Source organism: Anolis sagrei, chromosome 2 (genome assembly GCF_037176765.1).
Source record: "Anolis sagrei isolate rAnoSag1 chromosome 2, rAnoSag1.mat, whole genome shotgun sequence".
Lineage (NCBI taxonomy): Eukaryota > Metazoa > Chordata > Lepidosauria > Squamata > Dactyloidae > Anolis > Anolis sagrei.
Window position 1 is genome coordinate 139270178 of NC_090022.1, and position 21699 is coordinate 139291876.

Below are 21699 nucleotides of genomic sequence, written 5' to 3' on the forward strand. Positions count from 1 at the left end.
ACTTCAGTTCGGCAGCTGAGTGCCGGCGACTATTCAAGGCTTCATTGTTTCTGACAGGCTAGGAAAGATGGCCGTGAAAAGTCTCCTACTTTAGAGTCCTTAGAAGCAACAGCTTGTTTTGCTTCTAAGAACTTTGAGAAAAAGGCAAATCATCATTATTTTCTCTTAGGGATATATGCTGATGTCTAAGGGCCCTTCCACAGAGCCCTATATCCCAGATTATCAAGGCAGAAAATCCCACAATATCTGCTTTGACCTAGGTTATCTGAGGCCCCTTCTACACAGCTGGATAAAATCCCACATTATCTGCTTTGAACTGGGATATATGGCAGTGTGGATTCAGATAACCCAGTTCAAATCAGATATTTTGGGATTTTCTGCCTTGATATTCTAGGTTATATGGCTGTATGGAAGGGTCCTTAGTCCACACTCAGATAATGTGGGATTTTCTGCCATGATATTCTGAAATATATGATTTTACTTATGTTAATGTTTTTAAATTATTTGTGTACTTTTGTGGCATTGAATTTTGCCTTATAAACCACCTCAAGTTGCCTGAGGGCTGAGAGGGACAGTATACAAATACAGTAAGTAAGTAAATAAGTAAGTAAGTAAGTAAAGGGCTGTGTGGAAGGGCCCTAAGTCAACCTTAGGTATATTTCAAGGACAGGTTTTGAGGTCAAAAATATATATTTTGAAATTATCTGTGGATAAGTCAATCCACAGAGAGGGGGAAGACCCAACGGCACTCCTGGCCATAACCATTTTCCCCAAAGGCATTCAAAACAGCCAGAAGTGGTGCCATGATGGCAAAATCAAAGGGGTCAGTTCTTACAGGATGGACTAAACTTTTGCTTTTCACAGATTAGAGGATGTTAAGGTACAGTACTCACATTGGCCCATGTCAATCTAGATTTTTTTTTTTAGGGTTGATTTTGTGGATAAAACGTCTAGACTTATACAGAAGTATATACAGTATTTAAATTAGTGGTCAGCAACTTCTCTCACTGATAGTTACTGGAATGAGATTTCCACCACCTCCCACAAATGGCTATGGAACTGGTGGAAACTGTAGTCAACATCTAAAGGGATGTATGCATTTCACCACTCCATTAGAAGAAAGAGAGGACACTTGCAGACATCTATAACTGACCGGAGTTTCCAGAAGATTTTCTCATGCATATTTATATTCAGGTATAGATATTCAGAGAGCCGGAGTGGTAAAATGGTCTGAGTATTGGACACGAACTTTGAGAGTCCATAGCACAGCAGGGTTGAATCCATATTCTCTTAGCTTTGATGGCAGGTAATGTCAACCCCTTTCTGAAGAAATTTGAGCATAAAAACCCTAGGAGAAGGACACCATAAGTCAGAATCCTTGAAAGGCACACAGGAACAACAAACTACTTCTATGGACTACATCAAAGGAAATGTTCCTGAGATGATACAAAATGGGAAAGATGGGCAGTAGGGTTGAAGAAGAAGTCGGACATTAGATCAACAGGGGCACCAGTGCACCATCTACATTTATAATGTACTAATCTTTAAGTATATACACAAAGAGTGAAATACCGGCAGTCCCCAGAGTTACAAAGATCTGGCTTACAAATAACTCATAGTTAAGAACGGGGCTGGGACAACAGGAAATGAGAGAAATCTACTCCTCGGAAGGGAAATTCACTCCTGAAAGAGCTTTCATGAGGAAAATGGGTCTCCACTGAAGCTTTCTCACCAATCCTTGTTTCCACAACAATCCATGTTTTTCAAAATCCAATTTTCACAGGGACAGAAAGTGAGGTGAAATCTTTTGAACAGGGGCACAGACAGCAAAACAAACACCACAAGGGTGTTAATTTTTCCTTATGCTCGCCAAAGCTAAAAGATATACATATTTAGATAGAGGAACACTTTAATGTTCATGCCCCAACTTACAAACAAATTCAACTTAATAACAAACCTACAGAACCTTTCTTGTTCGTAACTTGGGGACCACCTGTAAATGAGTGCCCCATTGAATATATAGTAAAAGAGAAAAAGCATGCCCCAATTTGTAACCAGTATGGCATAGGCCTAGCTCAGTGCTTGGCCCTCAAGAGTTACACAATAGGGAAGCAGAGGGTAGGGATCAAAAGGATGAACCTTGAATAATGTTTTGGAGAAAACAAGCGAAGAGGCATCATTTTGTGCAGCAGCTCCAAGCACATTAGGAAGCCAGGAAGAAAGGGTGGCTTCCTAGGAAGAGCGGAGCAGGGATTAGAGCAGCAAGAGTCACACGCAAAGATGCATCTTGGTATGAGAGGAGTGAATGGGAAAGCGGCAATCTTGGCATGCCAGGCATCAGTCACACAGTCTTGGACTGTTCCCACCGCACTGAATCAAACACACTAAGCATGCTTTCAATCCAGGTTGCACAAATGGAAAAGGGAGAGAACATGGTTTGATAAGGGGTGTCAACACAAAAATGGTGTCACACAGTCCACGGTCAAACAAAAGTTTGAAGAAAACATTAAAACACATACACTAAGAAAAGATAAGGGCAGATAGAGGATAAGGTTTCCCCTGACATTGTTTAGTTGGGCCCGACTCTGGGGGTTAGTGCTCATCTCCATTTCTAAATCGAAGAGCCAGCATTGTCCATAGACATCTCCAAGGTCATGTGGCCAGCATGACTGTATGGGACACCGTTACCTACCTGCCAGAGCATACATATTGATCTACTCACATTTGCATGTTTTTGAACTACTGGGTTGGCAGAAGCTGGGGCTAACAGTGGGAGGTCACACTGCTCCCCAGATTCGAACCGCTGACCATTTGGCCAGCAAGTTCAGCAACCCAGCGGTTTAACATGTATTTAGCAGTAATACATATTTAAAATAATTTCTCCATGTTTTCTTAGAGCTTTGACTTTTTTTCCTGGAAATCCTAAAACAAGGTCAAACTAAATGTTTAGACTACCAGTACCATCAACAGTTTGCTCCTTATTTCAAATAGCTAAACAAACGGAAAAAAAGTGTGTGTGTGTGTGTGTGCAGAGACGGATAGGACAGGGATTGTATAAGCTAAGTGTATTGAAGACAAACAATATCTGAAGTTCTCAAATTCCTCAATTTGAGCCACCAGTTCCTAACAGTCTTAGGCAGCCTTCCATAACCTGGTCCTTCCAGAACAACAGCTTTCCCCATCCCCAGAGAAATGGGAGTTGCCGTCCAACACATTTGGAGGGTATCAGATTGAGATGCCATTAGCAAGCCTCAATATATTTTGTTGACCAGCTAAGGACAGGTTAACTCATGCAAAATATTGAGCAGTGTTGACTGAGCTAAGGAGAGCAAAAGAAAGCCACCCTTAGCCCTAATGTGACACACATGTGTAGAAGCAAGGAACCTTTGGACTGCAAGGAGTGGAGTTCATTAATGGCTCAAAAGGTAAGTCATACCACAGAAGTAGAACAATTGGAAAAAAAATAAGACTAGTGGTTTAAAGGAAATTATGTTAGAGAAAACTTTTACAAGATGATGAGCAGGTGGTACCTGATTCCAGCAGGACTTGTTAAAATGTACATAAGGATATTTATTTGAAATGTAAAAAAATTCCTGTCATGTGTCGTGGTCCTGTAAAAAAGCAAGGAAATTCTGGAGCAACATAAACACAATATAGGAAATGTTTAATCCAAAGACACAACTTTTTTTTTCATGTTAGGAACAACTTGAGAAACTGCAAGTTGCTTCTGGTGTGAGAGAACTGGCCACCTGCAAGGACATTGCTCAAGGGATGCCATCCAGTGGGAGACTTCTCTCATGTCCCCGCATGGGAAGCTGGAGCTGACAGATGGGAGCTCACCCTACTCCCCGGATTCAAACCACCGACCTTTGGGACACAGGCAGGGAAGAAATTGGGAGTACAACACCCGATAAATAAATACAGCCCATGCAACCCTATTGCATCAAGGGGATTTTGACTGAACCCCATGACAAAAAGGAAAGCAAAAAATGGTTAATGAGCAAGAACTGCAACTCTTTGCTATGAAAACCGGGAATTGGAGAAGCAAGCCTGGCGAACAACCTTCTGCAACTTCTCACATGGACTTAATATTCATGAAATCAATAGAGGATGGTTGGATCAAGTGACAACCAAGAAGATTAGTTTCTTGGTAAAGAGAGAGAGCAGAGGTCTCAAGAGAAGCATCTGGGTAAATTACAAGCAAGAGGGAGTTGGGAACAAGTGGCCTGGAAACTAAACAGTGGAAAACTCCCAGATATCCTCAGACACCACAGCCAATAGCCAGTTGGTAAGGAGATTCTGGGAGCTGCAGTAAACAAAGGGAACTTTTCAATAGTTTGGAGCCACGGTGACGCAAGGGCTGAACTGCTGACCTGAAGATCTGAAGGTTGGTGGTTCAAATCCAGGAAGTGGGGTGAGCTCTTGTGTGTTAGCCCCAGCTTCCCATGCACTGACACAAGAGTAGCCTCCCACAGGATGGTAACACATCCGGGCATCACCTGGACAACCTCCTTGCAGATGGCCAATTTTCTCACACCAGAAGCGACTTGCAGTATTCTCAAGTCGCCTCTGACACGATAAAACAATAGTTTGGTCTCTACAAAGCCTTGTTCATTCTGGTAACACGGGAGCAGTTCAGAACCTATTGTCAATGATGGCTCTATCCATTTTTATCCCTCTTTTAAAATAGAAATTATGGTCTATCACATGCATACACATTCTCAAGGCTTATGCATGTTTATTTTACAATTTGATGTTAAAACTCTGTCATTTCACTGCATTCATTATCATTAGATATATAATATAGAACTACCTGCAGCAACTTGCCGTGTGGAAGGAAACTGGACAGGAAATTCACAAAAGGATGGTAGCCTGAAGTTGAACTAATTTATGAGGAGTTAAATCCCAAAGATTACTTCCTAGAAGGCACAGTCTAGTCTGCCAAGATTATAAAAACAAGCCAGTGACAGTTCGAAAGCAGGGAGGAGGGGCATGCTCAAGATCCTAAAGAGTCTGGAAAAGTTACTTCTGTGGACCACAATTCCCAGAATCCCCTGGCCACGCTAGCTGGACGATTTGGGGAATTGTATGCCAAAAAGGTAACCTATGTTATTGAAAGCTTTCATGGCTGGAACCACTGGGTTGCTGTGACTTTTCTGGGCTGTATGGCCATGTTCCAGAAGCATTCTCTCCTGACATTTCACCCACATCTATGGCAGGCATCCTCAGAAGTTGTGAAGTCATAACTTCTGAGGATGCCTACTTTAGATGTGGGTGAAACGTCAGGAAAGAATGCTTCTGGAATATGGCCATACAGCCCAGAAACTTCACAGTAACCCAAAAAGGTTTACATCTGAGTATGCTATCCCTTGCTCCCAGGAAATGCCTGATCAGCTTTCCTAAAAGCACTTAGAAAAAGGGTTGATAGGAAGTTCGTTGAAATTATAGGAAGATTCCCTTCTTGCTGTCAGACCAACTTTTCCAGGGAATCCAAAAATGGACCCAGAGCAAAGAACTGGAAAGTACCACAAAGTATGGGTTGAGAGATACACAATTCTTTCTTGTCCCAAAAACGAGCATCCCACGGAGGAAACTTTCCAACACGCAGACCAACTTTAAACCTGATCCCTATATTTTAAGTTGAAATACTGCCCAATCCTTTTTGTATGTTTACCCAGAACTGAATCCCACAGAAAACTGCACAATACAGTACCCTTAAAGATATAAAGTGCTTGCTAAGGGGATAAATGGTTAGGGATTCAGCGCTGGGTTTGTGCATCACACCCAAAAGGGCTTGCACGCCTTTGTCAGGAATAATACGGCTGTGGAAGAGAAAGACAAACAACCACTCCAGCCAAGACAGTGCCAAACTGACCCTCAACTGTGTGTCCCAGAAAATACACACAAAGGGTTGTAGTAGGTTTTTCCGGGCTATATGGCCATGTTCTAGACTCTAGAGGCATTTTCTCCTGACGTTTTGCCTGCATCTATGGCAAGCATCCTCAGAGAAGGATGTTTGCCACAGATGCAGGTGAAACGTCAGGAGAAAATGCCTCTAGAACATGGACATATAGCCCAGAAAAACCTACTACAACCCAGTGATTCTGGCCATGAAAGCCTTCGACAATACAAAACACACAAAGCTGGACCACAACACGTTTGAAATGTCCTTTATATCGAGACTCACAGACACCTCTTCCTAACTTTTGCACTGATGTTTCCCTACTTTCTCTCTCTTAAAAATAACCAAAAAAAAGTATCATCTTATACATGTAGTCCTAGAAACCATAGGCCAGGAGCCCCCAGAGGCACAATGGGTTAAACCCTTGTGCTGGCAGGATTGCTGACCGAAAGATTGGCCGTTTGAATCCAGGGAACGGGATGAGCTCCCATCTGTCAGCTCCAGCTCCCCATGCAGGGACATGAGAGAAGCCTCCCACAGGGTGGTAAAACATCCGGGTGTGCCCTGGGCAACATCCCTGCAGACTGTTAGTTCTCTCACACTAAAAGCGACTTGCAGTTTCTCAAGTTGCTCCTGACATTTTAAAAAAACAGGCCAGTTTCCCAAACTGTGCTCCTCCAGATGTTTTGGACTTCAGTTCCCACAATTCCTAACAGCTGGTAAGCTGGTTGGGATTTCTGGGAGCGGAAGCCCAAAACACTTTGAGGAGCAGAGTTTGAGAAGCACTTCCATAGGTGATCCTGCGACTTCCATGGCTGGGTCTAGAATAGATGCTTGAGAGGATGTGACATAGAGGAGCCTCTTTCTCCTTCGAAGCAGAGGCTGGATGGCCATCTGTCGGGGAGGCTTTGATGGTTCTTTGCCAGAAAAAGGTGGGACTGTGCCTCTTCCAGCTCGAGGATTCCAGGAGACAGAGAAGGATGGGGGTCAGGAGACATGTCAAGGCGAAAGTCCTGCGAAGTAGTTCCCCAGAACTCGGCCTTGGGACCCGCATGGCAGGGCTGGGGACGGCCACGAGGAGGGAGGGATGGGGGCTTCCCTCCCTGCCTGCTTCCTTCGGTCTCCGCCCTTCACTCACCCGCCTGGCTCTGGGCAGGGTCCCTCCTGAGGCCGCCAGCGCCTTCTCCAGCTCCAGCTCCGAGGCTCTCCCCCCGAGGACGCCCCTCGCCCCCGGCATGCTCCCGGAGCCCGCCGCTTCCTCCTCGGGCTGCCCGGGACGGAGCCTCCGGAGCCTCCGCAGGGTCATGGCCGAGCAGGGTGGGTGGGTGGGCGACGGCTTCGAGCGAGATGGGCTCCTCCGAGGGGAGGCTGGCGAAGACAAGGGAAGGGGACGAGCCTCCTTGCCAAGGCCACGCCCCCTCATCTGCATAGCCCCACCCCTCATCTGCATAGACGCGCCCACTGCCATTTCAGCCGCCTCTGGAGTCAATGGAAACCACGCCTTCTCTTCCTGCAAGCCACGCCTCTTCTCCAAACAAGCCACGCCCCTCCCTCGAGGAATTCTCCTCTCTCTTCCATTCCACAATGTAGAATCCTTTTGTTGTTGTTCATTCGTTCCTTACTCTTCGTGACCTCATGGACCAGCCCACGCCAGAGCTCCCTGTTGGCCGTCACCACCTCCAGCTCCTTCAAGGTCAAGCCAGTCACTTCAAGGATGCCATCCATCTATCTTGCCCTTGCCCTCTTCCTTTTTCCTTCCATTTCCCTCAGCATCATTATCTTCTCTAAGCTTTCCTGTCTTCTCATGATGAGGCCAAAAAACTTCATCTTGGCCTCTACTATTCTTCCGTCCAATGAGCAGTCGGACTTTATTTCTTGAAGTATGGACTGGTTGGATCTTCTTGTGGTCCAAGGCACTCTCAGAACTTTCCTCCAGCACCACAGTTCAAAAGTGCCTACCTTCCTTCGCTCAGCCTTCCTTATGGTCCAGCTTTTGCATCCATGGGTTACTTACGGGGAATACCATTGCTTCGTTGCCAGTGTGATGTCTCTACTCTTCATTATTTTATCAAGATTGGACATTGCTCTCCTCCCAAGAATTGTAGAATCGTCTATATAAATAAAAATGTAAAGTTTGCGTTGTTGTAGGTTTTTTTGGGCTATATGACCATGTTTTAGAGGCATTTTCTCCTGACATTTCACCTGCATCTATGGCAAGCATCCTCAGAGGTAGTGAGGTCACCTCACGACCTCTGAGGATGCTTGCCATAGATGCAGGCGAAATGTCAGGAGAAAATGCCTCTAGAACATGGCCATATAGCCCAAAAAAACCTTTAACAACCCAGTGATTGCAGCCATGAAAGCCTTCGACAATACAATGTAATGTTTGTTTGTGGGATTAACATAACTCAAGAACCAATGGACAAATGGACACCAAATTTGGACACAATACACCTATTAGGCCAACAAGTGACCATCATTCATAAAAATACCGAAAAACACATCAGAAGAGACTTAAAAAGCCAATTAAAAATACATTACTACACATGCACAAAACCATATATATATATATATATATATATACACACACACACACAAACACACATATGCAAATATACAGAAATATACACACACACATATACACACACACAAAACATATACACAGACTGGGTCACAGCAATGTGTTGCAGCGGACGGCTAGTAAAGTCATAGAGTCTTTAGAATCATAGAGTTGGAAGAGACCTCGTGGGCCATCTAGTCCAACCCATTTGGCCAATAAGCAGGAAAATCACCTTCAAAGCACCCCCAACAGATGGCCATCCAGACTCTGCTTAAAAGCCTCCAAAGAAGGAGCATCCACTACACTCCAGGGCAGAGAGTTCCACTGCTAAACAGTTCTCACAGTCAGGAAGTTCTTGCTCATGTTGAGGTGGAATCTCCTTTCCTGTAGTTTGAAGCCATTGTTCCGCGTCCTAGTCTCCAGGGCAGCAGAAAACAAGTTTGCTCCCTCCTCCCAGGGGCGGCTCAACCCATTACGCAAAGTAAGCATTTGCAGTATAGTTGATTTTGCCCAGGGGCGCTCTTGAGGCGCTCTTGGGGGAAAATAGACCTTGACATATGCGAGTTGTAGTTACTGGGATGAATAGTTCACCTACAATCAAAGAGCATTCTGAACTCCACCAATGATGGAATTGAACCAAATATGGCACACAGAACTCCCATGATGAACAGAAAATTTATATCAATGATTGGTTGGGGGGGGGGGGGGAGGCGCCAAAATACTGTTTGCTTACCATTGAAAATTACCTAGGGCCACCTCTGCCTCCTCCCTATCACTTTCCCTCACATATTTATACATGGCATGGCGCATTAACATGTGGTGTTTGCGCCCTACACCACTGGAGGAATTATACTCTTTAGCTGGCATTGCACCACCTGACATCTGCTGGGAAGTAGCAGCCAACAATGAAAGGACCAAGGCAGTGACATCTTCGGGCCATCCTCTGTTCAACCAGCACACCAACGCCTTAAATCAATTAATACAGAGATACTTACAGGAACACCTCAGCAAGTAAGAGTCCAAAAGTAGCAGGCTCAAACCTGAAACCTCAAGCTATGGTTGATACTGAATGAGAGACTCCCATTTGGGCACACAGAAGACGGGGTGACTTGGAAGGCAATGAACACGAGATGCAGAGCCAACCATAAGAAATGGGGCCACAAAGTGGAGTCCAGCCAACCACAGGCCACTTACTACAATGCAGCCTGAGCCCTGCCACATTCATAATGGAGGATCTTCTCACAGCGATACCAGAGGCACTCCAAGTGGCCAGCCACTGGTCAAAGGACATTTAGTATAATGCCAAGTTTTTAAACTTCTTGTTTTTTTAAAAATATATACATTACAACTATACCCCTGATTTGCATATGATACGATAAATAAAAACCATGACCCAGGAGTGCAAGTGTTGGGCCTGTGTTGCCTCTCCCCATTAATGGAGCTGGGTACCTGCAATTACTAATGGAAGGAGAGATGGCAGGAATGTGCGCAGGCCTGCTGCCTGGCACACACAATGCCTGCCCTCTTCAACTTTTCCCAACTACTTGGGCGCCTCTCCTTTGCCCGCTGCACGAGGATGGGTCAGGCTTCTAAATGCAGGAGCGCCCTCTGCCGGCATCCAGCCGAATTTCAGGGATAATGTCTGCTGGGCCCTGCAAAGTCAGGGATAGAATCATAGGCACAGAGTTGGAAGAGACCTCGTGAGCTATCCAGTACAACCCCATTCGGCCAAGAAGCAGGAAAGTCACATTCAAAGCACCCCCGACAGATGGCCATCCTGCCTTTGTGGGAAAAAACTAGAAGGCGCTTGACATAAACAAAGAAGAAAACAAGCTTCTTCTGGGAAACTAATAATAACTATTATAATAATAGCTATTATAATGTTAACCTTTAACATCTAAAAACCCTAATATAATAGTTCTGAACCTGCTTGCCATCAAATTACCCTATATGCTATATATATTATTTAAGTAAAAACATTGATCTAAAAAACCTTGGCTGACTTATCAAGGGGTCAATGTAAATATTGTACCTTAACTCTTATGAAAAAGGAACAATCTCTTCTGAATACAGTGGTGAAAGGCAAAAGCATAGCCCCATATGCCAGGGGAACGTATAGGACGCACTAAGCCAGCTTTGCTCTCTCCACCATGGCACAGTTTCTGACCTTTTCAAATGCCTTACAGCAGTGTTTCACAACCTGGGGGTCGGGACCCCTGAGAGGGTCATGAGGGGGTGTCATAGGGGCCGTAAAAGGCCATCAGAGAACACAGTGTTTTCTGTTGGTCATGTGGATTCTGTGTGGGAAGTTTGGCCCAATTTTGTTGTTGGTCGGGTTCAGAAGGCTTTTTGATTGTAGGTGAACTATAAATCCCAGCAACTACAACTCCCAAATGTCAAGGTCTATTTCCCCCAGACTCCACCAGTGTTCACATTTGGGCATATTGAGTGTTCGTGCCCAGTTTGGTCCAGATTCATCATTGCGTGAATCCACAGTGCTCCTCTGGATATAGGTGAACTACAACTCCCAATCTCAAGGTCAATGCCCACCAAACCCTTCCAGTGTTTTGTGTTGGTCATGGGAGCTTTGTGTGCCAAGTTCGGCTCAAATCCATTGCTGGTGGAGTTCAGAATGCTCTTTGATTATAAGTGAACTAAAGAGGGAAAGAATGAAGGAATAGGAAGAACCTCCAAAAGATACCGGGAAGTCAACGCCAGAATCATCATGCATATCCCATTCCCCCACTCTTTCCCCACAACTCTCTTCCCAATTCTCGATTCCCACACCTGGCACATTATATATATATGTATATATACATTGTTTCAACATCTATTAATCACACTACTTCCTATTCTTTTCTACGCTTTTACTCTCCCCTCCCACTACCCTAAACTCCTCTTTACCACCCTACCCATCAGCTATTGTATGTTTTTAATGGAAAATTAATAAAGATTATTTTAAACAGATTATAAGTGAACTATAAATCCCAGCAACTACAACTCCCAAATTACAAAATCAATCCTCCCCACTAGCATTCACATTTGGTTGTATTGGCAGGGGTGGCTCAACCCATTACGCAAAGTAAGCATTTGCAGTATAGTTGATTTTGCCCAGGGGCGCTTTCGAGGCGCTCTTGGGGGAAAACAGACCTTGACATATGCGAGTTGTAGTTACTGGGATGTATAGTTCACCTACAATCAAAGAGCATTCTGAACTCCACCAATGATGGAATTGAACCAAATATGGCACACAGAACTCCCACGACGAACAGAAAATATATATCAGTGATTGTTGGAAAGGGGGGGGGGGGGGGAGGCGGGAATACTGTTTGCTTACTGTTGAAAATTACCTAGGGCCACCTCTGCGTATTGGGTATTTGTGCTCAATTTGGTCCAGTGAATGAAAAATACATCCTGCATATTGGATATTTACGACTTATAACAATAGTAAAATGACAGATATCAAGTAGCAACAAAAACAATATTATGGTTGGGGGTCACCATAACATGACGAACTGTATTAAGGGGTCAGGGCATTAGGAAGGTTGAGAACCACTGCCTTACAGGATAATAGTGGTGGCTTTCTTATTGACTTAGGCATGGGTCATATCAAAATCCATACAGACAAATAGAACATAAAGAATATATAAAAATAGTCTAATGTATGATTCAGTAAAATGAGAATCAATAGAATTAAAAATATTTTAATAACAATTCTGGAAACAAAAATAAGAGCAAAGTTATGGAAAATAGTTACTAAAAGTCTGTTGAAACAATCGGGGTTGAAGGTATTACCCTGTATATACTCATTTACAAATTGAAGGCAGGTTTGGGGGCCAAAATTAGGATTTTGATATGAACCACAGACCAATCAAGGGTCGTTCTGTGGAGAGGGAAAGGCACCAAGACCACTTTAGAGGGCCAGCTGCCCCTGGCTCCCACCATTTTCATGTCCACCCATCTAAAAAGGTCAGAAGTGGCATGATGGTGGAAAGAGTAGTGGAGGTCATTGCCAGGATGGATAAGCTCTTGCATTTGGCCACTCTACTCATAATTGATTTTAAAATGAAAAATAAGTTACAATATTCGAATTAAGTTGACCCAGGTTTTTGTGTGGATTTTTGATTCAATTTTTAGATTTACACATGGGCAAATAGGTTGCATAATAGCACTAGAAGACTCTAAATGATGCACCGCACATGTATTTGAGTCACAGAGACGTCAACAAAGGTGGGAAGTATAATTCAGCTCCCACATGTCTCCCAGCTCTGGTGTAGATGATAATATTGAAACTGTGGATGACTATGGATGACGCATGTAAATAATAAGCAGAACACCCGTTCTTACTTGATCTGTCTTCCCACAAAGATATAAAAATGATGAAATCGCAGATATATCTGTCCCTGCCTTCTGGAGCAGGGGGAGGTATAGGAATATTTTTAAAAAACCAATGACGACAAATAAACTTATGAGCCTTTCTATTTCTGATCAGGTTTGAAACATCAGCTTTCAGACTGCATTGAGACTGATGTGTTTATATTTTATCCAAATGCAACATGACATTCTTCCTTTCCAAAAAGTGCAAATTGGTTAAATACAGAAATGCAACATATGAGAAATCAATATGTAATAAGAAATCATACTTTTTGGAGCTTTCAGGGTTTTGTACATGTACAGGCAAAGATGGGCGGGAAAGAGGCTTTTTTCATGTTAGGAGTGACTTGAGAAACTGCAAGTCACTTCTGGTGTGAGAGAATTGGCCGCCTGCAAGGACATTGCCCAGGAGATGCCCGGATGTTTTGATGTTTTCCCATCCTTGTGGGAGGCTTCTCTCATGTCCCCGCATGGAGAGCTGGAGCTGACAGGCGGAGCTCATCTGTGCTCTCCCCAAATTCGAACCTCTGACCTGTTGGTCTTCAGTCCTGCCGGCACAAGGGTTTAACCCATTGCACCACGGGGGGACTCCAGGAAAGAGGCTGAATATGATTTTTTTTCTTGCACATTTAACTAGCGTGTGGATAAGCATGTTTTCCTATGATGGAGTTGTCTTTGGAATGTATTCAGAGGGATTCCCTTGACATTCCCTTGCCAGTTTTTAAAAGGAAGTAGTTAAGAGTCCCAACACAGGAGTGTTTGTGTTAAGATGCTCAAATTTTATTACCAGAACATTATTGCAAAAAGCAGAGGCTTGTTTGGTTGAATTGCAACAGAGGCTTTAAATATGGTTCTTCCTTTAATTCAAAAGTTTTGGGTTTTTTGAGTAATTGAGGCTTCAATTTCTGCTCAGGGAAATCCTATTGCAGTCGGGGAAAGCAAAAGTAATCCACCTCCACCGCTGATTCAGGGCTAATCTGTAGAACTAGTCAATACCGAAGACTTCAAAATGCTAGGCATGTTGGTATGGAATGACCTAACAAGAACCACTAGCATGATGTAGTAATTTGAGCATTGGACTATGACTCTGGAGATCACCATTTGATTCCCAGCGGGGTCAAGGAGACTTAGTAGGTAACCATGGGTGAGTCACACACTCTCAGCCCCAGAAACTTCTGTGATAGTTTATCATTAGCATTGCCATCAAGTGGGAAAAAACCAGAAGGCGCTTGACATAAACAAAGAAGAAAACAAGCTTCTTCTGGGAAACTAATAATAACTATTATAATAATAGCTATTATAATAATAGTTAAAGCTTAAAGCCAACCTTAAAAAACAGTGACATAGACTCAGAGAACTGGGAAGCCCTGGCCCTTGTGTGTTCTAACTGGAGGTCAGCTGTGACCAGCAGTGCTGCAGAATTCAAAGAGGCAAAAAGGAAGGCGCATCAAGCCAACCCTGACCGAGACTACCTTCCACCTGGAAACCAATGTCCTCACTGGGGGAGAACATGTGGATCAAGAATAGGGCTCCACAACCACCTATGGACCTACCGTCAAGACACTACACTTGGAGGACCATCATCCTTGGGTACAAGGCATCGCCTAAGGAAGGAAGGAAGGATTACAATAATAATTTTTAATTACCCTCCTCCTCCTTTCAGCTCAAGGTGGGGTACAACAGTCAAATACATCTATAAAAGCACATGTTAAAACATAATTAAAATACAACATATATATATATATATATATATATATATATATATATGAGAGACAAAAATATTAAAATAAATGAGACAAAAGCCTACACAGATTAAAGTGGAATAGTAATGCTGTAATATTAGTACTCTAATGAGAAAGGTCATGGGTGGTAGGGTGCAATCATGCATACGCACATGCAGAAACAAGAAGTCATACACTTTTAATTTTTGGGATTTTTTCTGGCATAAAATGGGCAATTTCTATGTTTTCCGACAGAGAGACTTAAAGTCCTTGGAAATCCCATTCACTCCCTCTCGATTCCATGTTGCTAGAAATTGAAATAGAGAACCGAAATCTGTCAATAAATCAATTTTACTATAATATTTGGTATGATAAAATATGGTGTACATCTAAGTACAAGGTATTTTTGAAGCAATGCCTAATTGATCTACCAGCATCACCCAGTCCTTAAAATTACAGAAAATGAAAACTGAAGGTTGTTTGGGGCGGAAAAAAACTCCCCTTAGGACACAGAATTGAGGCCCAGATGGTAACCTCCCAGTTCACGGCCAAATTAACCCCCTAATTCAATTTGGCTGCTTCTTAAAGGTAGGTAAGACACTATAATATTGTTAAAGGATAAAAGCGGGTTGGGGTGTAGGATAGGTTGGCAGCCTGGGACGGTCCTCTTCCCGCCACATGCTCTGCTCACATGGGGAGGTTTTTAATCACACAAAATTGGATGAGCAGTTTCCTCCTCTTATGCCAAAGAATAGCTTAAATTTTATTCAACTAGACTCATGGAGGAGAGAATCCTTAATTTTTGTTACATACACTCTGAAGTCTTGAAGCTGGGTAAGCTTGTTATTGGCTCTGCAAATCCTCTTGTGGAAATATATGACACTTTGACAAGAGCAGAAGATTTAGCTACTTATCTCCACCTCCCTCTTGTGCTCCACATCTGTCTCTGCAGCTCATGGTGGCCTCATGTATCTGGCAGGAATAGAAGGGCCTTCAGCTGTAAATATTTTGTATTGGGTATCAAAGTTTAAGGATGAGCTTTATTATTCAGGAATTGACCAATTCTCCAACAGATTTGGATGCTCTGGTGTGTTCTTCCAGTATCTTAAGTAAAGCCATCTAGGTGCAATCTCAGTGCTGTTGTTCCCAACAAAATCAGGATTAATTCATTTGGGATTTACCCCAAAAGGAAATGCTCCCTCTTCCAAACATGTACTATTTCTATCTTAATGTTTTTAATTTTTGTATGATGCGAATTTTTAAGTCCTGTTTCAATTTTTTATAGCCATCCTGAGTCCCACACCGGGGAAAAGAAGTAGTCAGCCCTTCTCATTTGTGGTTTTTTTTACGTATTTGCGTATAGGCAGTCCCCAAGATACACACATCGGACTTACAAACAACTCATCGTTAAAAACAGGGGTGAGACAACAGTGAAAGAAATCTCCAGGAAGGGAAATTAAATACTGGAAGTCATCATGGGGAAAAGGGGAGGGACTCGAGTGAAGCTTTCTCAATCCTTGTTTCCACAAGCCATGTTTCCCCCCAAAATCCAATTACCATAGGAACAGAAAGTGAGGGGAAATCTTCTGAACAGGGGCACAGACAGCAAAATAAGCACCACAGAGGTGGTAACCCTTCGCTATGCTATCCAATATATATTTGGCAGCAGTTGCATTTAAAAATGTGCCTGTTCCAACTTACAAATTCAATTGAAGAGCAAACCTACAGAATCTATCTTGTTCGTAACCTGGAGACTTCCTGTAATACATTCTCTCTAAGATTTTCTAGATCCTTCAGCACCACGTTATGGTCAACTCTGCAGAAAGTTGACTATAGAATTCTGCTGGAAGATGTCGAGGTCTCTAGATAAAGCATTTCTGTAGGCTAGGCATTTGTAAGTTTTCCAGTATGATTCTATGTTCAGTTTCTGGCAGCTGGATAGGGTTGCATTGGAAGATCCAGTGATTCCTCGAATAGTACTCTCTCAGATTTTTTTAAAATTCAGTTTTCTCACTTTTGTGGTGGTCCTTCAAACCTAAATCCAGTGAATATGGAGGGCTGACTATATTGTCATTTGTTGTGCAGTTTCACTTCTGGCTTATCTATTTTGATGTTCTCCATTTGCAACACGTTCGGCACTCCCTCCAGTAATTTATTTAACATTCTTTAATCATGATTAACCAAGCAAAAGGGAGAGCAATAGGAACTATGCAGCACCAAAATGAGGAGAATCCTTACTTTTTAATCCTAGGGCCATATACAAAATCCATTATCTCTTTTTTTTCAAGAGCAAGTATGATGTGTGACTTCCAATAGAGCCTGGGAATCAACAATAACACTATTAAACCTGTGTGTGATGTAACCAAAGTTTGAGAAACACTGCACACTTACCTCCTCCTGACAGATCCGTTCTTAAGGCGCTTATATGGAAAGGATGCACACCGGGCATTGTTGCAGGAAGAACAAATGCTTAGTGCTTTCCACTGGTTGCTTCACCTTTCTTGCTTGTGGATAATGTCCAAAGTACACGTAGATGTTAAAATTTTTTCTCTGCATCCTTGAATTCTTCATCAACTATGCACAGCTTGAAAATATTTAAAACAACCCCCACACACATTTTTATTTTGTCATTTAAATAAGATATGTAATTTTACTACACCACTACAGTGATCCTGGCACCAAATCCCAGTGCATGCCAAGGGCCCACTGCATACCCCAAAACTCTGGTGCCTTTTTCCTCACAAGAGGACCTGTTTCTTCAGCCACAAAACAGTTCTAGCAAGAATCTTAACCCAGTCACTATAAGCAGGACAGATACATTGCAGTTCTGTTTGTATCCTCCCTTGGGTATTTGCTTTTTGAAAGGAGATCTGATGATCTTTGTTATCTGTTGCCATCCACTTGAGCAGGAATAAACCAGAACAGAAATGATCACAGAGCCAACGTGAATAAAAACAAACCTTTAATAATGTACAACAGAAAATTGGACAGCCTCTTTATTATATTAAAACAAAAGATTTCTTTCCTATATTACATGTATTTACATTTGCATACTGAAGAGGTAAAGTGTCTAAGTGGTATTTTACAGTCTTTTTCTAATAAACCATACAAAACCTGAAACAAATATGTCAACTAGGAGCCAGGGACAAGATGACTAAAAGAGGGAAGAAGGGAGGCGGGGAAGAGACAGACAACAGTACCAGTAACAAGTTATTCTAAAGCCAGTGCCCTACCTGCCAAGGACCCATACCGGCCACCATCTAGATTTGAAAACAACTACATGAACTCTTTTGGAAGTCTGATACTGACAGACTATTCAATTGTTGGATACCAAGATATAAGTCTGATTGGTTATTTCCAAATTGGAGTCCAAAACTGGTATTCCATTTCATGGTTGGGTTACTATGACCTCTGGACTAAAAATAAATACATTAACAGATGTTTGGCTATGGAGACAGTTCTTATTCTTCTAGATACTCTTAGTGTTTAAAACCCTTTTGGCTGACAGCTGCAAAGTTATGCATTTTTCCTGATTTTCCATAGTTTTCACATATTTAAAAGGGAAAACCATGCAATGACTGACATAACTGCATGTGTCTGTTGACATAAAATACTGCTCCGTCTTATTTTTGTAGTTGATTAAGTGGATGCAAGAAAATTAGACTCAACAGCTAACCTCACACATCACTGGACCCACCTCTATTGCATGTTACAACAGAGTATCCAAATAAGCACCGAGCCCTGCCCTCCCTGTGGAATTGTACTACTAGTGCCTTCTAATACTTTTCAGTTGGCTGTCTTGCTCTTCTCCTCAATATGACTAGAGATTTGGAGTGAGCAAATTGATTTGTGTTTCTGTTCCATAGCTCTTTGGAGAAAAGATTAAAAAAATAAACACACGGGATCATTTCTCTTTGTGAGAGATTTGTTGCCCATAATGGTAAAATGTTTTAGACTAGCAGCAAGTATCTCAAATAAAGATTGCATCTGTTAGATGCAATTGCAACAGAGAAGGTAATAGGTGACAAGATATCTATATAGACAATGGGTGGGCATCCAGGCATGTGAGTAGCAAATTGCTTTAATGTATTGTTGAAGGCTTTCACGGCTGGAATCACTGGAGTGTTGTGTGGTTTCTAGGCTGTATGGCTGTGTTCTAGTAGCATTTTCTCCTGACATTTCACCTGCATCTGTAGCATCTGGTGGTGCAATGGGTGAAACACTCGTCCTAGCAGGACTGCTGAACAAAAGAGTTCAGCAGTTCGAATCCGGGCAACGGGGTGAACTCCCGTCTGTCAGCACCAGCTTGTTGTGCGGGGATATGAGAGAAGCCTCCCACAGGATGGTAACACATGGGCAACATCCTTGCAGACAGCCAATTCTCTCACACCAGAAGTGACTTGCAGTTTCTCAAGTTGCTCCTGACATGAAAAAAAAATCTTCAGAGGATCTGAGGATGCCAGCAACATATGCAGGCAAAACACCAGGAGAAAATGCTCCTTAAACATAGCCATACAGCCCGGAAACCACGCAACACCTCAAATTGCTTTAAAATATGAATTAGATGAATTATACTCCAATTAAAATTGCTTTTCCCTGGAAGCATACACTGTTGGTCTGAACAGAATTTACTTCTAGGTAGTGCACTTAAATTACAATATCATGGGGAGAAATCACAAACTAGAAAATGGGAGAAAAGCTCAAAAGGAATGTGCCTATAAGACAGATGGGACTTCCAACCCAACTTAAATTTCTCGGCCCCTACCACCTCCCCATTTCTTCAAACAGTGAACACCAAGGACTTTTAAAAGTGCAGTGGCTCTTGTGATATTATTTTCTTTTAAACAGGGGGGTGTCCCACACAGGGATTACAAGCCCATTACCTCTCTGCCAAATTTAAATCTTTTAATGTGCTATCTTGAACTTCTAAAGTCAGCAACCAAATACACACACCATTTCTCATTTACAGAAATGCACTACCTAGAGAAGCTTCAAGTTTCATTTCCTCTCAGAGGTGAAATGAAGGGATGGTTTTGCTTAAGCTGTGTCCCTTTGTAGGAAGTGTGTGGTGCCCTCTGGCTCAGAATGATCAAACAGTTCGCCGAGGAAGGCATGTCTTACAATCAGAGGCACAAACTCCTTATCTCTTCCCATGAATAGTAGCACCTGAGATTTTCAAAACACGCCCTGGGAGGAAAATACAGCTTGTTTCAAACCAAGACGAGAATGTACAAATACACAATTTGACTTTCAAATATACACACTTCCACAGTTGAGGACACATGAGAAGGGTCTTAGGAAGGATTGGGGGAACACACTAAGACAAACATCCATATGAACACAGACGGCAAACACAGAATGCTATATATTCTTAAAAATAGCCTGACGTGGAGTGGAGACACCTCCTCTCAGACATCAGGGCTCACAATTTCAATAGAAACAGTTCCAGTGTAAAATTGAGCTGTATGCATTTTTTCAGATTTTTGCAGTGATTTCTTTATAAACAGAATGAGAGGTAATTATCCATTTTACTTCTCTTATAAAGAATAGTAAAAAAAGTTAAAATCCAGACCCGCCTATTAAAATAACAATTAAATAAAATTAATCAAATCACTCCAGTTAAAAGTTATGGCTTCAGGAGTTATCTACCACAAATACCCAACCCAATCCATATATAATGGAGTTTTAATGCATTATTTCCACGGTAATACAGTCTCGGGCTGTTTCTAACACAAACCTAACAGCCAAATCAGTCTTACTACTGTACACCCTGATCATTTATCTGAAACAAAATGCATGCAGTTAATCTTTTTCCCAACGTTTCCCTGCCCTCCTCCCCAAGTGACTCAATGGTCGCTCCCAGAATATGGGAGACCATATATATATGTATATATATATGTATATATTTACACACACACACACACACACAAAATGTTTTACAGTCATTATTCCTCAATGAACCAATCTTGCCAGAAAGTCTGCGAAAACATGTCTCCCCATATTGGTTTCACTCTTTTGAGTAATTCTAAATGCTAAAGTCACTCTGCCAAAGGCACCTTGAGAAATGGAAGGGCAATGATCCTATCAGGTCAGTTTCTCTCTCCCACCCTTCCTTAGCGTTATTTCCTTTACAGTGAGAACAGCACCGATTTCAGTCTTTCTGCAGGTTGCTCTGTCTCCCAGATAACGACTGCTGCCTGGCATTACCACTCCAAGGGAACCTTGCAACGAAACATCTTTTCTCTGCATTGCAAAGGAGGGGAGGAATGGCAGTGAGACAACGGGTGTCGCGCCCTGGTCAGTCTAACTACTTGCAGGACATACCCCTCTCCCTCCCTGGTGAGGCGACAGATGGCTAATGTTCAACTAGTGGACAAAGAGGACAAGAGCACCTGCACATCACAAGGGGTCACTACACTTTTCACATGCACAGGAGCACAAGCGGGCACAATACATACCTAGGAGGCACAGGGACACGCACCTTTGCACATGCACACATCATTGAGAACTAATGGTTGCGCCGGCTTCTGATCTGTCAAGCTAGAAAAGGGCCAAGCACTTCACGTGTACGGATGGGCAGGGTGCACACAAGATTTGTGTGCACATGTCCCGTCCTTAAGAACCTCACCCCCTCTCACACACACATTTCAGAGCATACAGAAGTCATTTCCTCTCCCAAGCTAGAAGGATTTCCCCAACCAGCATGTCACTAGAATTTACAGGGATTTCCGCCAGAGAAACAAAGGTTGCAGTTTGTGGCCAACACCCCTCTATACATCCCTCTCTTAACACGCTCAGGAGGGGATTTTTAAAAAATGCAGTTCACTCCTGAAGCAGGAGCAGAACATAGTCTATGAAGTCCAACCTCCACACCTAACCATTTGCAAACCACATTGTCCAGTTGATAGCAGCAGGCTGTACAGAAATACGAGGTAGGCCTCCTTCACCGCATATCAGACCCAGCATGGCAGCTTTTGTGCAGTTTCCTCTGGATGGGGCGTGCAGACTAGATTTTCACATCTTCTTGGATGCTGAGCTGTGAAAGAGTTTTCTTGATGCGCAAGGCTGTTAACCGTGCAGCCCCATTTGCATACCAGCACTCTCGCATCATTTTCCCCATTACACGCAAAGCCTAAGAAGAG

The 21699-nt window shown here is 42.8% G+C and overlaps 2 protein-coding genes across 2 annotated transcripts in view; both read right to left on the reverse strand.

Moving 5' to 3' along the window:
* TAMALIN (trafficking regulator and scaffold protein tamalin) overlaps positions 1 to 7224 on the reverse strand; it is a 37972-nt gene extending 30748 nt beyond the window's left edge. The window contains exon 1 of the mRNA XM_060764055.2: positions 7041 to 7224. Within this exon, the coding sequence (XP_060620038.1) occupies positions 7041 to 7208 (168 nt within the window). The 5' untranslated portion in view covers positions 7209 to 7224. The remainder of the gene's footprint in view (positions 1 to 7040) is intronic.
* A 10278-nt stretch (positions 7225 to 17502) lies between these two features.
* ACVR1B (activin A receptor type 1B) overlaps positions 17503 to 21699 on the reverse strand; it is a 37141-nt gene continuing 32944 nt past the window's right edge. Inside the window, exon 9 of the mRNA XM_060764054.2 lies at positions 17503 to 21689. Within this exon, the coding sequence (XP_060620037.1) occupies positions 21564 to 21689 (126 nt within the window). The 3' untranslated portion in view covers positions 17503 to 21563. The remainder of the gene's footprint in view (positions 21690 to 21699) is intronic.